Source organism: Cebidichthys violaceus, unplaced genomic scaffold (assembly GCF_023349555.1).
Source record: "Cebidichthys violaceus isolate CVI_PGR_0920_01 unplaced genomic scaffold, fCebVio1.0.p SCAF_43, whole genome shotgun sequence".
NCBI lineage: Eukaryota > Metazoa > Chordata > Actinopteri > Perciformes > Stichaeidae > Cebidichthys > Cebidichthys violaceus.
This window is the reverse complement of record NW_027176628.1, coordinates 702,199-723,578: the sequence shown is the minus strand read 5'-3', so window position 1 is coordinate 723,578 and position 21,380 is coordinate 702,199. Positions and strand designations below refer to the sequence as shown.

The 21,380-nt window shown below is 39.7% G+C and overlaps 3 protein-coding genes across 4 annotated transcripts; all 3 read right to left on the bottom strand.

Annotated features, from left to right (window-relative positions):
- Positions 1-2,945: 2,945 nt before the first annotated feature.
- On the bottom strand, positions 2,946-3,919 carry LOC137886328 (retinal cone rhodopsin-sensitive cGMP 3',5'-cyclic phosphodiesterase subunit gamma-like). The gene is made up of 3 exons (XM_068728745.1): positions 3,816-3,919; positions 3,672-3,709; positions 2,946-3,071 (listed from the first exon to the last, which is right to left on the bottom strand). The coding sequence occupies exons 1-3, from the start codon at positions 3,917-3,919 to the stop codon at positions 2,995-2,997; spliced, it is 219 nt and encodes a 72-aa protein (XP_068584846.1). The 3' UTR covers positions 2,946-2,994.
- A 4,486-nt stretch (positions 3,920-8,405) lies between these two features.
- Positions 8,406-8,901, bottom strand: LOC137886327 (retinal cone rhodopsin-sensitive cGMP 3',5'-cyclic phosphodiesterase subunit gamma-like). Its single transcript, XM_068728744.1, has 3 exons — positions 8,792-8,901; positions 8,671-8,705; positions 8,406-8,574 (listed from the first exon to the last, which is right to left on the bottom strand). Exons 1-3 carry the CDS (start codon positions 8,899-8,901, stop codon positions 8,498-8,500), a joined length of 222 nt encoding a protein of 73 aa, XP_068584845.1. The 3' UTR covers positions 8,406-8,497.
- Positions 8,902-12,041: 3,140 nt separating this feature from the next.
- On the bottom strand, positions 12,042-17,875 carry LOC137886339 (ras association domain-containing protein 8-like). Of its 2 annotated transcripts, none has more exons than XM_068728767.1 (5): positions 17,791-17,875; positions 14,311-14,420; positions 13,227-13,787; positions 12,881-13,149; positions 12,042-12,615 (listed from the first exon to the last, which is right to left on the bottom strand). In XM_068728767.1, exons 2-5 carry the CDS (start codon positions 14,411-14,413, stop codon positions 12,472-12,474), a joined length of 1,077 nt encoding a protein of 358 aa, XP_068584868.1. In that variant the 5' UTR covers positions 14,414-14,420; positions 17,791-17,875; the 3' UTR covers positions 12,042-12,471. The 2 variants fall into 2 exon arrangements, with proteins under 2 accessions (XP_068584868.1, XP_068584869.1); XM_068728768.1 differs by having other exon boundaries at positions 12,504-12,610.
- Positions 17,876-21,380: the final 3,505 nt, after the last annotated feature.

Here is a 21,380-nt window from a genome sequence, read left to right as displayed (position 1 = left end):
CGTCCAGCTGCTCTCTGAGCGACTACTAATCTCATTAACTCCTTAATCACTTGATCTTTAGTGCCAGAAAGTCTGAGAAATCTGGCAATGCTGTCGTCACCGAGCGCCAGAAACAGGAACATCTGTGGTCTCTAGTTAACGACAGAACAGATAGAGTCGATTAAACAAAGCAGGCTGTAGCTCTACATGTCTGTCAGCAACATGTCCAACTATCACAATGTTTATATGATAATGAGGGGGCGTGTCCACGTGTGACCAAGGCAGGGATTGGTCCAGAGGGGGAGAGTGTGTGTGTGTGTGTGTGTGTGTGTGTCAGTTATTTTAATCAAGTGACCTGAGATTAACAGAAGAAATATAACACCAGCTTTTCTTTCTCTTTTAGCATCTTATTGGAGGTTAAAGAAAAAATATAAATCTATATGTTTTTGCAATAAATAGATATTCCTGTAAAGTGTAAAAACATTTCTTTTAGTTTACTCGAGCGCTCTATGAGATCAATTCTCCCAGATTGTTCTCACGATGTTGACTACATGTCTGACTGAAAACCCATCTGAGAGGGCTGAGGAGTGGACGTGCTGATCAAACAGAATCACCTCGTTGTGTTCGTTAACTTCATCATGGAACTCAGCGTGCGATGCATCACATTTTGAGATATTGTGAAATCACATCTGACTGGATGCTAGAAACCTGAAATACTTTGTGCATCAAAGCCTTCCGGTTGAGTTGACACTGGCTCTTACTGTGAAACAGCTTCTGAGTGTTTTGAATAAGTTTGTTCACAAGAGAGTTGACGTGAATTTACATTTGGAATAATATTTGACACTCGAGGAGGAGGTCGATAGAACTGAAGTGGTTCTAAAGTTTGTAAAGCTGCAGGCTGCGGGGCGAGAAGAGTCACTTTGACCCCTTTTGACCCACACTACACACATTTATTTTAGAACCATGCACGTAAAGAAAACACCGACACACTCGGCTGAGAGTCAGCAGTTAAACACTGAACACAACTGTGTGTCGCTGACAGAATGATCTATACTGTGAGGTCATGAGGTTGTCCTGGGAGTCACGTAACGCCACAATTAGTTGATTGACTTAATTTATTGAGCTCCAAAATCTTCTCCAGATGCAGTAATCAGTAATCTCTATGAAGACATTCTGAATATAATAAATGATAAATAATCTGTTGGAGCCGCTGAGAACGGCATCATCGTCAAAAGTAACGTTACAGAGAAAGAAGCATTCAAAGGTATTGTTTGAAGGTATTGTATGAAGGTATTGTATGAAGGTATTATCTGAAGGTATTGTATGAAGGTATTGTTTGAAGGTATTGTATAAAGGTATTGTATGAAGGTATTGTTTGAAGGTATTGTATGAAGGTATTGTATAAAGGTATTGTATGAAGGTATTGTTTGAAGGTATTGTATGAAGGTATTGTATAAAGGTATTGTATGAAGGTATTGTATGAAGGTATTGTATGAAGGTATTGTATGAAGGTATTGTATGAAGGTATTGTTTGAAGGTATTGTATGAAGGTATTGTATGAAGGTATTGTATGAAGGTATTGTATAAAGGTATTGTATGAAGGTATTGTATAAAGGTATTATCTGAAGGTATTGCATGAAGGTACTGTATGAAGGTATTATCTGAAGGTATTGTATGAAGGTATTGTTTGAAGGTATTGTTTGAAGGTATTGTATGAAGGTATTGTATGAAGGTATTGTATGAAGGTATTGTATGAAGGTATTGTATAAAGGTATTATCTGAAGGTATTGCATGAAGGTATTGTATAAAGGTATTGTATGAAGGTATTGTATGAAGGTATTGTATGAAGGTATTGCGTATTGTAGGGAGACTCTGTGTACATGCAGACAGAGGCTGATGAGGGAAGGAGATGAGGGAAGGAGATGAGGGAAGGAGATGGAAGAGGAAGGAGGACACCTGGTGGATGGATGTAAAATGAGGAGAAGTAGTGAAGGTGAGACTGTGACGGTAATAATGCAGCACTGTTCAGCTCTACAGCTGCAACTTCCCCAACAATCATGAATGAACTGATTCATTAAAACTTAATCACTTCTTGATTTTGCCCGGCTGGATATCCAGCCTCAGTGTTTGTTACAAATATACAAATACATGAGTTATCAGTTATGTAAAGCACAACGTATTGTTTTAATATAACAAGTTATCTATAACACATTGCATTGAATAACATGAACTTCAGCCTCTCTATATGCACATTTTTTACTTTACTTCCTCAGAGAAAACCTGATGATGTGACTTAATATATACATTATCATATTGTATAATAAACCACGGCTCCTTCTCTGATGCAGCTCTTCTGAATGAAGAACGAAGAGCAGATCTTCATCATGTTTTGTAAAAAAAAAAAATCCAACAGACACCAGATTTTAATATTCCAAATAATAAAAATAATATAAAAAATAATGATAAGAATCCCTTCTATTTGAGAATTGTTTATTAAAGACTCGTGACCAACATGTGCTGAGCAGAACATTTGACTTTGAGTTGAAACATTCAATGATTCTAAAGAACCTCAAACGTATATTTGTGTATTTTCCTGTTACTCATCGGCTTACATACCAATAAATCTATGAAAAGCTATAATATTTCCAATCAATAACAATAATCTCGTCTCGGCTCATTAAAAAATTAAATAGGTTTAGCAAAATAACTGTTAAACCGTCATAATTATAAATACTGAGATTTACACTGAGACTGTGAATTACAGGTGATCTAGTAACATTATAGTGAGAGGTAGATGTTTTCATGATTTCACATTTATGTTTATTAAAAAAATAAACTACACCTATAAAAATAGATAAAATAGAGTTTGTTCTGTTTGTTTGTTGGCTCCACTCAACCCACAGTGACCGCTGCACCAGCGCTTCATGAAGTCACAGCTCGTCCTCGGCACACAGGAGGAACGCGGTGGAACCACATCTGTCCAGGACCAGGGTCCGCAGCTCCCGTCCTGCAGGTCTACACGATGCCAAACTGAGCCAGGTCGCTGAGCTCCATGTCACCAAACGCCTCCCAGGGGCAGACGACCGCCGAGTCTGCAGGACGGAAAACCAAAACGGTGAGTCCAGACCACAGAAGTAAAACAGGAGAACGGACATTCAACTGTTCGACTCGTGCAAAAGAAAACGGCTAATGTTGTTATACACCAACACACGTCATTGGGGCCGTAAAGTGTTGTTGCGGCTCGGATGGGTGGCTGGCTAGTTAGCTTGCCTTTCTCCAGAGCGGGGGACCATCTGCCAGCTGATTGGTTCATTTTCTGCAACCAGTGTAGCATTAAAGCACGGTGGAATTATCATGCTAGTTCCACCACGCTTTAATGCTACACTGGTTACAGGAAATGAGTCGGACAAAGTTGTCAGCCATCTGTTTATAGCAATGATCTTTCAAACGCTGTGACAAGAGTGTGTGGATGATTAAGTTGTTCAATTTAACTTCTTTAGCAGCTGGCTAGTTAGCTAGTTGGCGTGCTAATTCCACGTTGCTTAGACGCTAAAACGGTCACAATGGCAAATATAAATGTTCTGTTCTGCAACGTTGATTTGAAAATGTGTGTCCATTCTACTCATGTTGTATCTTTTTGGTCCAGACTAAACATCTAAACTAAATAGTTCCAGACTAGACGTGAGATTCACCTCCGAGACCCTCCATCCCTGGGACGTCGTTGTCGAACCTATTTAAAAACACAACAACACAGAAAACAACGTCAAACATTCTGCTGACGTCAGAGAGGATGTATGAATGTCTTGATGTGTGACGTGGGACAGAATGAGACTCACCCCTTCTGTCCCGCTTTGGGAGCTTTGCTCTTGAACTGCCTGGCCTCCTTCTGCTTGAACCTGGGGGGAGCGGCCTTGGAGCCTTCAGCTGATGCTGCGTTCATCTTCGAGACTTTTGATCGAAAAGAAAGAAAAATGTTAGTTTTTTTTTACTCGTCATAAACACTGGAGGACGTGGACGTGTGCTGCTGACGTCCACGTCCTCCAGAGCTCTTCATCCTCTCATGTTTGCCAAAGGATAATATTACATAATAATACAATAAGTTCAGCAGATAAACATCCCTAACCCTGGTCACCTCAAGTGGATCATCACACGTGAGCGAATGTTCAAAGATACACAAAGCAACTAATTCAATAATTAAAATGTCAGAAATAAATAAATATTAATTAATTCATTGTTTTATGCCAATTGTGCCATTACTTAGCTGTTACAGGAGTAAGACACATTACTATCTTATGAAAAGATGAGGTGAAGAAACATACCTCCTCATCATGCATTCTGATGAGTGTTCCTACCACTGAAGACACTTACTTGGTTTGCTGGATGGACTGGATGTCAGAAAAATGTGAAGAAGCCAAAAAAACAGCTGCAAGACAAAGATGGAGTCTTCTTTCTTCTTGCAGTCTGTCTATTCTGTCTCATTGCTGAGCCATCGCTGTGCTTTTATACCCTTGACTCTACCCCCCCCCCTTCTGCCTGTAATAATAAACCAGAAGGGCTGAGGGGTATTTTGAGTGTGGACTTATAGCTAAGGCTGATAAGTCAAAGATAATCACGTGGATATTAAAGGGCTGAAGATCTAAAAAAACCAAACTATTTTTACATTTCAAATATTGAGATCCAGTAAAGTGTCCAGCTGTCTTTTTTCTCTTTTTCGAAAAAAGAAAAGATGGTCAAATGAAAACGGTCTCAGCAGTTTTCCTCACTTTTAACTGATTATCAAATCTATCATAATAAATTAATGGCACTCAGCTAATCACTGTGCTCATTGAGTCACTGTAGTATGGCTGAGGGTCATACAGGGGCAGCTTGGTGAGAAAATAAAGGCTTACAGGTAATAATCTCTCCCACTGTAAAGTCAAGGGTCATTAGATCTTTGCATAACAAGGAACATGTAGAGCTGTGTGAGCTGTGCTCGGCTTTACAGGATCCCATTAACAGCATCAACCTTTCAAACATCCATGAGAACACAAAGCTATAATGGATATGTATATATTCATGTAAACAAAATGAAAAAAATACTCCAGGACAATTAGGAGATTCAATGATACTAAATAACACCCATCATCCTAAAATTACTCATTGTGTACATAGAGGAACACATATTTCTCCTTAAAATGTCTGCAGCCCGTAAAGAATATCTATAATCTTAATCTTATAACTCTACGATGGAAAAACAGACCCATTCGGCAGAACAAAATGTTGTCAGTGTCGTTTCTGCAAACCAAGGGATACAATGAATGTCGACGTCTCTGAAACAAATAATACGTTTTGTAAATAAGTTTCATATCAGCCTTGTAAAACGATGGCAGAAACGTACAATGCCACGTTGTCACCATCGTGAAATAATTGTTTAGGTTTAGGAAACAAAACCACTTAAGGTTAGAAAAAAGATCATGGTTTGCGTTAAGATAATAACAACTTAATGTAACAAGGTAAGGAGGTAACTTAACAACATAACATAACAACTTAATGTAACAACATAACATAACAACTTAATGTAACAATTTAATGTAACAATTTAATGTAACAACTTAATGTAAAAACTTAATGTAAAAATTGAATGTAAAAACTTAATGTAACAACTTAACATAACAACTTAATGTAACAATTTAATGTAACAATTTAATGTAACAATTTAATGTAACAATGTAACGTAACAACTTAATGTAACAACTTAACGTAACAATTTAATGTAACAACTTCATGTAACAACGTAACGTAAACAACGCAACGTAACAATCTAACATAACAACCTAACAATGTGATAATGTAACATTACAACATAACATCGTAACATTGTAACATTGTAACATTGTAACATTGTAACATTGCTACATTGTAACATTGTAACATTGCAACATTGTAACTTTGTAACATTGCAACAACGTAACGCTATAACGTAGCGTAACGTTTTTCAATTTAACAGCGTAGCATTGTAACAAGGTAACATTGTGACAACGTAACATTGTAACAATATGTATAGACAATAAAAAGCTGCAAGATTAACAAGATGATACAGAATGTATATCTGACATTGTTGGATCTCAAAACTGTGCAAATTAAAGGTCTAGTGTGTCCGATATGGCGTCATATATTAGTGAAGATGCAGATTGCAACTAGCTGAAACTTCTCCCGTGAGCTAAAGCATTCCTTTGACTGGAAATATTACATTGTATCTGGTGAGCACAATTCTTCCCATATTACAGTTTAATTATTTAAAAAAAAAATGTATTAATGGGTACTCATTGTATTATTACAGTGTAAACAGTGTGACGTTAAAAGAGAACTTATACTTTAACTATTTTTTAACAACCAGGTACATTTGTATATATTTGACTTACTTACATAATGTGTTGACATGTAAAAACTGTGACAACAGACACGTCTCCACTGACCTGAGCAGGCTTATCCATAATGCTGTCTGAAAATACACCCACTCTTAGGATGGCATTATGAATGACTTAGTGACACATTGACGGTGGGGCAAAGAGATCTTTTCTCAACAATCTCTTTAATCTTTTGTCATTCATGTTTTCTGCGTTAGAGATTTACAGAATGAGATTATGTATAAGGATGTGATTAGCCTCTGCACCAAATTAGTTTGTTTGTGAATGATAACCTTTCCAATTATTGTTTCAAGTGTTTTTACTGGGAAGTTGATTTACCTCCAAAAAAATATTATCCGCTGATGTTTGTTTCCCAATGTATGTCTGTGGGAAAGAGCATCTTCAGGCTCCGTTGGACTACATGACGAACCTGTGGCTTCAAAGCTCTTCCTTGGGGCTTGATCTCCTGGGCGGAGTACATGAAAGTATGTGATGTGGTTAGGTGCTAACAGAGTTACGTATGTATTCAACTTATAATAAGTCAACATGTTGACTTTTGGTTTCGGTGGACGTCCTGTGTTTGTTCAACCCTTCCGTCCCCGTCCGCCCCCTCATGTGGAGTTTGTCTCTCTTCGTCACACCACACCTGACTTCCTCCTTTGCTCCCGTCGTAACTACTACAGCCACTAGAGGTCTCCACGCCACGACAGATGTAAATAGCGGTCGTAAAAAGCTGCTTTCAAAGTCAGTTTTTTTCAATGAGGACGACTTGATCAAATCACATTTTCATGACCCCAAATATAGAGTCTGAACCGCATCAAAAACTTTAGCCAACAGAAGGTCCCAAAGACAAACTATCTTGTGTAACCTTTCTACCCTAACACTGTCTTTACACTCCAGTAATCAACTGAAACAACCAATCACAACGTTTTTTTTTTTTACGGATAGATGTCTTTAGATTAGAGTCCACAACAAAGACATTAAAGCCTGGATCCTCACATCTCCGGTCCGTATATCAAAGTGTCCTTCACACTTCAACCCCAAGACGCTGAACCCCTTCACTGTGATGTGTGATTTATCAGAATCTGATGGGCAGATGGCACCTTGTTTTTACCATTGTGTAGGGGAGTGTCAGAATGTTGACATAAAGCGCTTTGACGGGCCTCAGTGGTGGTTGTGATTGAACATAATACTCATTTAACTCTTCATACAAATACAGTCTGCTTTGTTTGTCCAGCTATAACGGCCCACACGTCCTATAAAATGGGTATAAACCCAGTTCTTATTCAAATAAAAGCAGTATACGTTAACTACTTCAATAGAGCAGTTCCTTCTAGATCAAATAAAGGGAAATATGGCAAAGATGGATTCGTCTGGTCCTTATTTTCTACACAAGAAAAGACTCAGTTGACGAAATCCTTTGCCCAAAATAATGTTTTACTGTCCATGAAATGGTTGTGATACACAAAAAGGAAGAATGGTAATCAGAATGGAGAGACAGACCAGAATAATGTGACTAAAATACACTTTATTATAGGATACACAGCGTTAACAACACAGTATACAGGATAGATAGATAGATAGATAGATAGATAGATAGATAGATAGATAGATAGATAAGTAGATAGATAGATAGATAGATAGATAGATAGATAGATAGATAGATAGATAGATCTATTACAAGACGACTACATTACTTCAGGAAAGATTTATTGATCCACAAGTTGTTCACCCTTTAACCAAACCCAACAGCGGTACAGTGTGTTACACTTTTACACATGCTCTGGGCTGCAAGGGACAACAAGGCCACAACAGAGACATCCTGAAAGGTATATACATAGAGAGACAGAGGGAGCTCAGAGAGATGCTAAAACTTTCGGGTGGCGAGGTATATCGTGCCGAGGACAGAAGAGGACTCATTCTTGGGGGCTGCTGTCCAAGAGCTTCTTCCTCCACTTATCGAGCGGGAGAGAAAAGAATTCCCTCTTCACCCGTCAGTCGTCCTTAAATGGTTCCCATTCCGGTTCGTCTCCACGCCCAACGAGAGGGGGAGATCTCACGAGGAGAGCTCACAAATGAAAGAAAAGCTGCTGGATTGCAGCCACCAGGAATAAACCGTTTCCATTTGTTTTTCAGACGATGCCAAACTGGGCCAGATCACTCAGCTCCATGTCACCAAACGCCTCCCAGGGGCACACAACCTCCGCATCTGCAGGAGAGGAACCAAAGGTCAATGGACCTTACCTTTATCGACTACTTTAGACTACTTTGTTGCTTATCAGTCATTGCTTTGATTGATAGTTACCTCCAAGGCCATCCATCCCTGGGACATCATCGAATCTAAGAAAAGGACAGAGACTCCATTACCCTACAGTTGTGATTAACCCTTTGCCGTGGTGTTGTGTTTTTTTCTTTTCTGGACTCACCCCTTCTGTCCAGCTTTGGGAGCCTTGCTCTTGAACTGCCTGGTCTCTTTTTGCTTGAACTTGGGGGGAGCGGCCTTGGAGCCTCCGGGTGCTGCTGCTGCTGCGTTCATGTCTATTAAAAAACAGCAAAGATTCAGAAGAAAAAGCAGATAAAGAAACAGAACAAATACTGAGATAATGATGCAGGGTGTTAGTTTTTCATAAATGGTCTCCACACATCGAGCAATTTACAATTTCAAGCTCAACAATTTGTTTTTGTGTCTAATTCCACAACGATGCATTTAAAACAATATGGCCTTATTATTCTCTTGAAGAGAAGTTGAACTAATCAAATTGCTACGGAAACTGAATGCATGATGTGTCAGCTGAGAGCCTCACCTGCGAGTTGGTTTTCTGGGAGTTTGGATCGGTGAAGAGAAGCTGTCTGGAAGTGCTGAGCAGCGAAAGAAATGCAAAACAAAGAGAAGGTTCTCTTTCTTTCTGCAGTCTCTCTGTCTCTCTGAGTTCTCCTCCTCGGTGTCGGTGCTTATATACCAGCTGTGTTCGGACACAAAGCTGTTAATAGAGTTGAGAGGGATAATCTAATGATGAGCTTGAGAACAGCCCGTACCTGTGGTGTAACACGTAGTCTGTGAGCGTTTGACAGACATGAAGCATTATGGGTCATCGTGAGCTAAGGGATCATCTCTGAAGTTAGAGAAGGAGAACGTGTGCGTGAGACGGTAACAGAACAGATACAGTGGTGAATATTAGAGAACAATGTCCTACTTTAAAGTGTTGCTCTTATATCTCCTTAAGATTGTACTTTTGTTTTTGTTTTTGAGAATGATTAAACTTCAGCCAGCTGACCTACTGTACTTTCTGAATGTTTTGTAGTGGCAGAGATTAGATCAGATTTGATTGGGTTAGAACGGATAACAGGTTAGATCTCGATCAATAAGATCAGCCTACTGTCATTAATGGATTACTGAACAGGCCTACCGGGCACAAGCACAGGGGCTCTGGCCTTCACCAACAAAACGTAGAAAGACACGAAGCAACGAGGAAGAGACTCAAAAACGACCACAAAGAAACGTAAAACAAATACAAAGAGACACAAAACAGCTGCAAAGAGACACAAAACAAATACAAAGAGACACAAAGAGACTCACAACGACTATGGAAAGTGGCAAAACAGCCACAAAGAGTCATGAAGCAACTACACAGAAACACAAAACTACCACAAAGAGAAACAAAGCACAGAAAGAAGCACAACTACAAACAGACACAAAATGACCTTAAGGAGACACAAGTCAAATACAAAAAGATGCTAAATGACCACAAAGAGATGTAAAATGACTACAAATAGATGCAAATCAACTACAGAGAGACACAAAACAACCACAAAGAGAAACACAACAACTACAAACGGCCACAAAATGACTTCAAAGAGACACAAAACAAGTACAAAGAGATGCTAAACCACAGAAAGATGTATGGCGACCACAAAGACACAAAACAACAACAAAAATAGGCTTTTAAACTATAAGGTCTGTGAGTCTTGCTTCTATGTCGGCGAGGTGGTGGGGTCCATTGGCTCACAATCCGTCTTTACCAAATGTAGATCAGAGCTAACATGTGACAGAGACTACAGACCGTCTTTCAAATTTTACATTTAGATTTATTGTCCCAGGCGGGAGGTTTGTTTTCACATTACAAAAAAAGATGGTAGCAACGTGAAGTGTTGATCGAGGATCTGTCGCCAATGTCTGAGGGATTGGATGTGGGAAGGCAAGAAGATTGTGGAGGGCAGTGTGTGTGATGCTGGTGAGTTCATTCATGTTGGAGATGGCTGACATGCTAAAGGTAGTTTACAGAAGGGACGGACAGCGCTCTGCGAAAGAAATACTAAAACCATTGTTGAGATTTGTTTCCTTCTACTAAACATAAGTGTTGACTTTCTGTTTGAGGTCAGTGAAGGCACCACACTAAGAGGACAACAACATGACTGACAGCAGTGTATGTGGGGGGAGGTGGTTTGGATTGGATTACACTTGACGACCTGAATTATGAGGAAGTGATGTAATCTTCAACCCACATATACGTCGCTTTGTTACTCAACAGAAGACGACTGTTGGACCTGCCGGGGTTTAAACAAGGCAATGCCACATCAGAGACCAACTGTTGTGATAGATAACTGAATTATTATCTTTTTGTTTTTGGTTGGCGTTAAGGCCCTGACACACTGGGCCGACGGTTGGCTGTTGGACAATTTTGGGCAGTCGGTGAGCGTCTGTCTCCCCCTGGATTTTGCGATGCGTCCTGCACCATTGGCAGTTATTGACGTATCTATTTACTTTTTCCAAAGTATTTTTCCAGGGGGGGGGGCATTGTTGCTTATATTGGCTCCTTAGAGGCAGATTTGAAACAAGGAGAGAGACGGCTATGACATTTAACAAAGGCTCCCGACTGGAATCAAACAGAGGACGTTACAGTTAAATGTTATGTTCCTAAATCATGAGGACGACTATTTCGCTGCGGTTTAAGAACGGACTTAAGATATTGTTCAAGTACAAAATGGCAAACATCCCTCAGGTCCAGCTCCTCATTTGTGAGGATTTCATGCTTTTCTCTGTTTTAATTGATAGTAAATTAAATATCTTTGGGTTTTGGATTAAAACAAGCAATTTGAAGACCTTTAGGAAATTTATGTTTTTACAATTTTTTGGACACTTTTAAACAAATCAAGTAAAGCTAGTGTGGGACATTCATTTTAGAATATTTTTTTTCCTATATTTGTTAAAATTCTTTAATAAATGGAATGCTCTGAACGCGGCCTGTCAGTGCACTCATTGAGGCAGGAGGATACAGATCGAACTGAATCAATTAGTCCATGACAGCAAAGTAACTGGAAACATTAATAATTTAAGTAGCTTTAGATGTTAAAATGCCAATTATTGTGAGGATGACCTATTTTTGTCTTAGTTGTACATTAAATGTGTTTAGATTTTTAAGTTTTGGATAAATCAAGTCATTTGAAAAAATTAGCTGGGACCTTTGAGTAAAGAGCTTCTGAAGGAGCTTCTGAATATCTAGTCCAGATGAAGCTGTCTGCATGTTGTGGGCTTGTTGTCAGATAATGCACTAAAATGCTGCTCAGGCTTTGGAGGAATGTGTGCAGTAAATGTTGGATCTCATCATGGAGGAAGATGTGGTGCCCCCTGGTGGAGCGAAGACAAACTGCCTCATGAGCAACAAACAACAGATGAGCAAAGAACTAAAAAAAGACTTTATGTGACAAGTGCAGGTAGGAAATATTATACAAGTGTTCATTTATATCAGTGGCATTACAAGTTATTTGAATCTATTTCAAAGACATTGTTATTTTATTTTTACAAAAAAACTGGCAATGATTGGCTTATCGGACGGACACACACACACACACACACACACACACACACACACACACACACACACATGTTAAATTCTTTCATGTTACTTCTTCATCTGATCTGAAAAGATAAAAATCCCCAAAACTGGAGGAACAACTCTTCTCTTCTTCATTGTCGGTACGTTTCCTTCCCTTGAACTTGAGTACTTTAACACAGTGGTACTTCTTCTACTGGAGTGGAGGATCAGTGAACTTCTTCTGCGGCTGCTTATAATCACTTCACACCATCTGTACAGTCCCTCGGCTGCTCCTACTCCATTAAACCAGCGTTGTTGAGGTAGACGTCAGTGATGGGCAGGTTTATCTGGTCCGGACCGCCGGTCTGCAGGATGAACTGCTGCAGCTTACACTGTCTCAGCTCCTTATTCAGCTCCTCAATCATCTCCTGTCTGTCCTGGATGAAGAAGGGAACATATATATTACCAACAGCACATGAAAAACTGTGTTTTTGCTTGAAGTGTCTGGCCTTAAAAACTGTTGTTCCTTCATCACCATAAACACTGAAAACATGGTCATTTAAAAAATGAAACTATATATTTGTGACAAATTTGAAAGACTTAAATTTTCAGTGGGAACCGATGCGACACATTTAATTTGTCTCCTTGGGGATTTGAATTAAAGTGTCCTTGGACAGATTACTGGATGTGGAGGAGTTATACCTGCAGCTTTTCCTCCTTTGTCTGTAGATCCCTCTCTGTCCTGGACAATGCTGCCTCCAGATCTTCCCCCTGCTGCCGGCGGTAGTGGAGCTCCTGCTTCAGAGGCCTCAGCGCCTCCTCTGGCTGCCGAGTGTCCGCCCGAGAGCTCTGTCCGTGGGCTCCGAGCTGCACGTCCCGCTCTAGCTGGTCAGAACGAACTCGGAGCTCCTCCATCTGATGACCGCGCTCAACCATGGATGAGTGTAGCTCATGCAGACGTCTGTGCATATCTGTGGATAACAGTGGTTACGTGTCTAGTTATAGAAAAGCCAGAGGAAGAACTTGAACCCGATCTGAACACGTTTACCTTCTTCTCTGTCCATCTCTGCCTGTAACTCTTCCTCCCACTTATTTCTGAGCATTAGATCTGCTTCGTTCTGCCTCAGCCGCCGCTCCAGTTCCTCCAGTTCCTCTTCGGTGACAAGACTCAGACCGGGAACTTCTGCAGATGACCGCTCCCGCTCCCACACCTCGGCCTCTCTCTCCAGAGATTGAAGCTGAATCTCCAGGTCCTGCAACCTCCTCTGCTGCTGCAGGACCTGCCTGAAGGCCTCCTCCTTGGGGGAGTTGTGAGGGTCTAGGAAAGAGACGGGGGATGCTCGGGGTTCTGGGGAGGGTCTGGGCGACGGAGACCAGGCCCTGTTTGGTTTAGTCCTCTTGGGGTGTGTTGAGGAACCCAGACTGTGCGGCTCTGGTTCTTGGAGGTCTTGACCATCGCTGCGGCTGGGACCGGTCCTCCGCAGGACAAACTGGACCTCCGCGGCCAGCTGTCCCAGCTGAGACAGATGCTGGAGAGGACAGTCGTCAGCAACTAGCTGTCTCTCCCTCTCTCGTAGCGTCACGATAAGACTGTATCGACCCGTCTGACCTGTGGAGAACACAAATAACAATATTAACACAGATAACAATATTAACAACCGACACGCAGCTGAATGAAGAGGGCTGAGTTTTGCTTATGTAAGCCAAAGTATTTGTGGTTTCTAGTAAAAAAGAGTATTATAGTATTTGTATTATAAATATGTTGCTCGAGAGAAAAAGCAAGAATCCGATTTACATTGGTATCATGTTGCTGTAAGAACTATTTTAATTTGTGTCTTAACTCGCAGTGTTACAAATGCACCCTGCAATACAAAACTGTAGGATGAAGTGGAAGACATAGGGACAACGTTGCTGTTCAGAGAGCGGAAAGTGAAGATAACATTTTTTTAGTTTTTCCAAAGAGGCTCCAGAGAAAAGGCTGCATGGTCATTAAAACCGAAGTTTAATGTTTAATTTAGATATTTCATGTTTGTTATAGGAAAAGCTAATGTAGTAGCATGAATTTGCTCCAAAAAGTAAAAGTAATTTTGTAAATCAAAACATTTATAAAAACATGTGTTTATGAGACTCACCGAGTGATTGTGCCAGGGCGATGACGACATCCTGGCAGGAAGTGTTCAGTGATAGGCCACACACCACTCTGACCACACCCTCCACCCACACCTTCAGCTCCATCAGCGACCTGCGATGAGACAGACGGACACGTTAGCATAACCTAACATATAATCAGTAAATGCAAGATCAAACCAATTTGTCATATCGATTCATTGAACGAGCAAGCTTGTTTTTTTATCGATATTCTTTGTTGCTGAATGCTGTTTTTATGGTGAACTTTTTATTTAGCTAACAATAAATTAGCCATGTTAATTTTGTTTGTTTCCCAAGCCAATAATGCTAATGCTAGCCCAACACGTGAGTTATACTTAACTTTTAAAGCGTCAGTAACTGTGTGTTTTGTTAGTTTATGACTATTTCTTCAGTATTGGGCACGGATGTTAATTGAAAATGTTAAAATAATGCCACAAATTAAAAATTTTATTAAATCTCAAAACATACAAGACCTGGAGCATAACAAACAACAAACAAATCTGACAGAAACCAACAAGTTACATTTTTAGTAGTTTTAGTAGTTTTAGTAGTAATCTGGTTGAATTGATGCTTTAAATATCCACGCAGTAAAACAACACAATAATAACACAAACATATTTAAAATGTGTCATAATCGTATTATAACACTGTATAATTATAGTTATAAGTACTCTATATTATTATTCATAATGCTTTATAACAATAATCATAACACTTTATAAAGCACATTGCAATGACTCACTGACATTTATTTAGTCTATAATGCATTATAAACAATGCGTTATAAAATAATTATACTATATTATAACTAAGGGAATTATATTACACTATGATCTCAATTATAAAGTATTATGGTACTTGACCGTATAAGTCATTATAAAATGCCTCATAATGTGTTATGATTATTGTTATCATAATAAATATGTATGAGTGCTTATGAATATAATTACACAGCACTATAAGCAGATTATAATGCATTATAAGTATCTTAATAATGCATTGTGACATTGTTTTGACTTTTGATAAAGACAGAAATAAGTAAAGGTAACATTTTGTTCTGTGTGTTTATATTATGGTGGTTTGAGATCATTTCATACTGTATAATAACGTCCTCTTCCTGTTTGCTCTCAGAAGCAGGAGGGATGGTCTGGAGAGACCGGTTCTCTGACCCGTTAAGACAAAGGTGAAGTAACAGAGGTTTGGAAAACGTCCAAAAGCACGACGAGAGTTCCTGATGACTCCCTACACTCAACACCAGACTCCACTACAAACACAGCACACAGCACACACGCTGTTAAAACTCTGTGTGCAGTTTCGGTAAACAACACTCTTTATGTGCGCAGTTAATTATTAACTAAGCACGTGTGTTATTCAGTTTCAGTCGGGCTCTAACCAAGCATTGACTTAACGAATCACATGAGATGTTAGTGGCTCATTAGCAGACTTCCCAGCATGCAGCACATATAAAACATTTAAAAAAGAACAAGAACACAAACAATAACATGATAATGCAGCGCTGGAAATCTGGATGGCAAACTGCAAAAAATCTCAAATTTGTTTGCGAGATTCCATAGTTACTGCCCTTTGTGTGTTTGTGTTTATGTTTGTGTGTTTGTGTGTTTATGTTTGTTTGTGTGTTTATGTTTGTGTGTTTATGTTTGTGTGTTTGTGTCATTACATTGGCTTCATCTATGAGGCAGCCCCCTCCCCCCTTTGAGAAAACTCCCACAGCTCCAGACTTTATTCATAAGAATGATCGATCAAGAATCAGAGCTTCACGTCTGAATAGAGCGGCTGTGGACACGATTAATATCTAATAATCAGAGTTTAGAGGGAGTGCTGGTCTGATTATTACTGTGGTTGTGCTGGGGTTATTAATATCTAATAATCAGAGTTTAGAGGGAGTGCTGGTCTGATTATGACTGTGGTTGTGTTGAGGTTATTAATATCTAATAATCAGAGTTTAGAGGGAGTGCTGGTCTGATTATGACTGTGGTTGTGTTGAGGTTATTAATATCTAATAATAAGAGTTTAGAGGGAGTGCTGGTCTGCAGATTGAAGTAGAGATTAGAGCGTCTTCAGCGTCTGTACTGCGACGCATTCTTCACTGAAACGGTGCAGATTTTAAAAGAGTGATTTAAATCAAATCCTTTGCATTTGATTGGACGGGTAAAAAGTGGGAGGGCTTTGAATGCAGCGGAGCTACAGAGGACTGTAACACGCCTCCATTGATGATGACAGTTTCTGATGTAGTATTCATGATAGTATTGGTTTGAAATTGATCAGTACGAGCACACTTCATATTTTGTTTTACTAAAGATGATTGGATTTTTATATAAAAATATGAAAAAGTTGACTATTTTGAAATCTTTTGCATAAAAGAGTCATTTCATCTCGATGTAAAACTGAAAAACAATCTCCTCAACATCTTGAAACCGGCTCATACAAAGTGTGTTTGTTTAAACTGGATAAAGATGAACATTAGATGATATGTGATTTAATAACTGTGTATTTTGCTGAATGCTGCCTCTATGTGCAAACTGATATGAACAAGTAATGTAGAAGACTTGGACCCTTGTAGTCTGACGGAGACGTGTGGAGGTTTGTGTGTCTGCAGGAGAGGACACACCGGTCGGCTGAGAGCAGGAATGTGGAAGAACACGCTGACATTCCTGCAGGACTGAGACTCCACCCACACATACCTCCTCTCTCTGTTTACCAACTCCCTCTGTTCACAATCTCAGTTTCACCATCAGAAAATAATCAATGGAAAGTCCTCCAAACACTGGAAACTACAGAATGTTATATTCTTCGTGTGGATAATCAGGAATCTCTCTCATCTTTTAAAAATAATTTAAACTGGTCACAGTGCTCCTCAGTTTCCTGGTATAAAAATACATCTACGTTTATAAAACGTGTATAAACCTTTCTCAAATGTAAACCTGCTCAGTCAGCTTGAAGATCCTTGTTCTTGATTCTTTTTACTCATTTTTGAGTGAATGAACGCTATTGTTCTCACTGCAGCTCAAATCAACCAAATCCCTTTTGTAGCTTTGACGTCTTCAGTCCATGACTTGTAGAATAAGAGTATCATCGCAGTGCTTATGTGTAGATGTTCATGTGCAACTTGGTTAGTTTGCTTGATTGTATCTGCACCTTCACTGGTTCAGTATCTGTCTTGTCTTTAGCTGATTAAAGTACTGTGACAGTGAAGTGAAGAAGCTGGGAGACTTTCACGTCCACTATCATACTGATTATGAATGAAGACAAATGAAGGTAAAGATGAATGTCTTTCCATGCTCGACTCAAACACTTAATATAAATATTTTAAACAAACAAAAATCAAGAATGAAACCTTTTCCTTTCTCTTGAAGAACTAACTTAAATATTAATATTGTAATAAGCGTGAGTTCGATCAGGTTGCAGGCTCTTTAGAGCTCAGAGAGGAATTTTAAAACACTCACCTGTTTCAAGCTGCTCTCAGTTTCATTGATGGTCCTTTCTCACTGTTGTGTGTTCAGGCTGGAGGAGGAGGAGGAGGAGGAGGAGGAGGAGTGAAGCCGTGGAATGCAGCCTTTCTGGATGCGCTGCATGAGAAGTGATGTCACTCCGTTGTGGGAGGTAATTAAGTTCATTTCCACAAGAACAATTATTGGTTCTCTTCCACTTTCACCTGTCAGAGGATTTTTATTTCCTTTTTCTCCTCCACAGGTATCTTCAGGGCAGAATTTACATCTTACTTTTAGCGTGAGGTGAGATCATAACATATCTCGTGTCTGTCTTTTTGTCTTACAACTTTAACTCTTAAATGTGTTTTTACTATATTAAAGTTAATTCAAACATTTTGGTTGCCTAGAAATATCTTATTTGTTGTTGGTTGTAATAAACCCAAGATGGCCACGGCCAAACTGCTGAACTCGAGGCTTCAAAACATCTGAAGTGAAAGGTTTGAATACTTCCTCTGCCTCTCTAAACAGTGATGTCACCGTGACACTGAACCCTGGCTCCTCCCACAGTGAGTAAAAGATATGAACTGAGAGGAGTGGCTCCTACCGCCGTCCTGTTCCTCCTCCAAATCTCCAGCATTCCTCTCTGCAAGTCATGTGCTCGTGTTTGTATGTGTGTGTGTGCTGAGGACTAACAATTGTGCTCAGCTGGTTTCTGCTCACACAATTAAATGACACATCGAGGGTTCCACCCCTCATGAGAGGCCGTTAACTAGTTTGTCTCATATTTAAACTCAAGCTGAGAGCAGAACAACATCCACTGGATGTATAGAGGTTAAGTGTTTAAGCGCAGCAACGTCCATATATGAAGCATTGTCTGCTGTCATGTTCATTACATTACATTACAGTCATTATCGTTATTATTATTATTATTTATGTTCAAGTCACTCAGCTTAATTGGACAAGCGTGTGAACACATACAAGGAATTTACCTCTTTTTGTTGTTTCTCTCAATGAACCTACAGACAAAGATAATATAGAGACATGGAGAGACAGAGAGAGAGAGAGAGAGAGAGAGAGAGAGAGAGAGAGAGTGAGAGAGACAGAGAGACAGAGAGAGATACAGAGAGACAGAGAGAGATACAGAGAGACAGAGAGAGAGAGACAGAGAGAGACAGAGACAGAGACAGAGAGAGAGAGACACAGAGAGACAGAGAGAGAGAGATTTTTTTGATTTTTAGAAAACCTTTATTTCTTAAAAACAACATGAACAAACAAAAAACCTTGTCATGGCATCAAGAATGAAACAAAACAAATCAAAAACAAAAACACACTCAAGTCTGTTTCTCTTCACAGTGTTTTTAAAGGAGCGTTGAATATTAGTCCATCTCCAGACACACATTTTACTTCATTGTTGCACCGATTCTCAATGAATCCTGCATATTGTTCATGTAAATACATAAAAAACAAAACAAAACTTGTCCTTTAGTTGCTCTTAGGCTGTGAGACCTTGGTCATCATCAGCTCTTCCATTGTTCAGCTCTTTGTTGATCTTCTGAGCTATTTTCTTCAGTCTGTAGTCTTCCTTCACTGTTATCCCTCCTCTGTCTTTACTCCTCATGTGTGACCTGACAGAGCTGGAAAACTTCTCTTTGTCAGAGAAGTAATCCTCCACATTAACTCCTTTCACACTTTTAGTTCTCCTCAGAAACCCCTTTATCTTTGCCACATTGTAGTCTCTAGAGCTCCTATCGCTGCCAGCCTTGTGGTCAGAAGACTCGCTGTCAGCAGCAGAATCCTCCTCCAGACTGGACTCAGGGTCCCCCTCCAGGCTGGACTCAGGGTCCTTCTCAAGCCTGGACTCAGGGTCCTTCTCCAGACTGGACTCAGATTTAGCTGCTCCTCTGCTTCCTTTCGTTGCCACTTTCTTTGCCTGTGAGTTTCCATTGTTTCCTTCCTTTCTCCTCTTCCGCTGAGGGACTTTGATCTGCTCCTCATCTCCCTCCATGTACACCTCACTGCCTGCCCCCACCTGTCCTCCATTTCTCTCCCTCACCACCTTTACATCACTTGTCTCCTCCCTCACCACTTTTTTTTTACCTCACTTGTCCCCTCCTCCCTCACCACTTTTTTTGGTGAGGTCCATGGGTTGTTCAGCACGCCGACCAGCGCGTGCTGATCGGCTGCAAACACCACAAAAAAAAAGCCTTAAAACCCCCCAAGTGTTCACACAAACACCGTTAACCCTACACACCACAATACACTGTCATATGCAATGTTAACTAGTGAAGAAAAATATTGAAAAAACGCTATTAATCACTCTCAAACACGCTCCATAAACTCAGCACTCCTTCCACTCAGAGAGAGAGAGAGACAGAGAGACAGAAAGACAGAGAGAGAGACACAGAGAGAGAGAGAGAGAGAGAGAGAGAGAGAGAGAGAGAGAAAGAGACAGAGAGACAGAGAGCGAGACAGAGAGAGAGAGACAGAGAGAGAGAGACAGAGAGAGTGAGACAGAGAGAGCGAGACAGAGAGAGAGACACAGAGAGAGAGAGACAGAGAGACAGAGAGAGAGACAGAGAGAGACTTTTATATATTTTATTTTATTTTTATCGTATCGACTTTTTTTTAAATGAAAATGTTTTTCCGTTTAATCTGTTGTTCTGTTTTATCAGGTTTAACTCTCACTATAGTTGTGTTGCTTTGTTGATCCTCACTTTCTGTTGTATTATCGCCTTAAAGTGCTATATAAATAAAGTTATTATTATTGTTATTACAATAAATATCTTCCTACAACAAAAAATACCTTCTTTTTGGAATAACATTGAATTAACAAAAAAGTATGAATTCAGCCACAGATCTATAAGTGACACTGAACTATTGAGGGATCAAAGAATATATGATTATGTTGTTTTCTAATAAAACATCTGAACCCTTTCACAGACTGACCTACATTCAGCTGTTGCAGATGAAATTACTGATGTCGGACTCACAACAAACATAATAGTTGCGCCACCTTGTGGTGCATCAACGCAATGACGCTTTATTGATTCTGCAGAATATACAGTAGTATATTATAATGTGATGCTTTACCAGATTAATACAACTTCCTTTATTACTTAAAAAATACTCAATACGGGTGGGACAACATTATAATGATTTATTTTAATTTATTATTTTTCCTTTTGACTGTTTTAGATCCAGAGCCGTGAATAAATGTATTCTAAAGGTGATTGAATGTAATCTCATTACATGTAGAGATGATGAAAGAGGCTTAATGATTAATAATACACAAGTTAAAGGAGCCGGTGGGATTACGTCTCACTGGAGTTGTACACAAAAAATACAAGAATAAATATTTAGTTGACAATGTGGAGAAGACTTTAAAACATGTAGACCCTTAGATTGGAAAATAAATATGAGAAGATGTGGGTGGTGGGGGTGGACACATCCACCGTCTCCTGGATCACTGACTACCTCACAGGCAGACCACAGTTTGTCCGACTGGGCCGTGTGCTGTCTGATACGGTGGTCAGTGATACTGGAGCCCCACAGGGAACTGTTCTGTCTCCCTTCCTGTTCACCCTGTACACCACTGACTTCCAGTA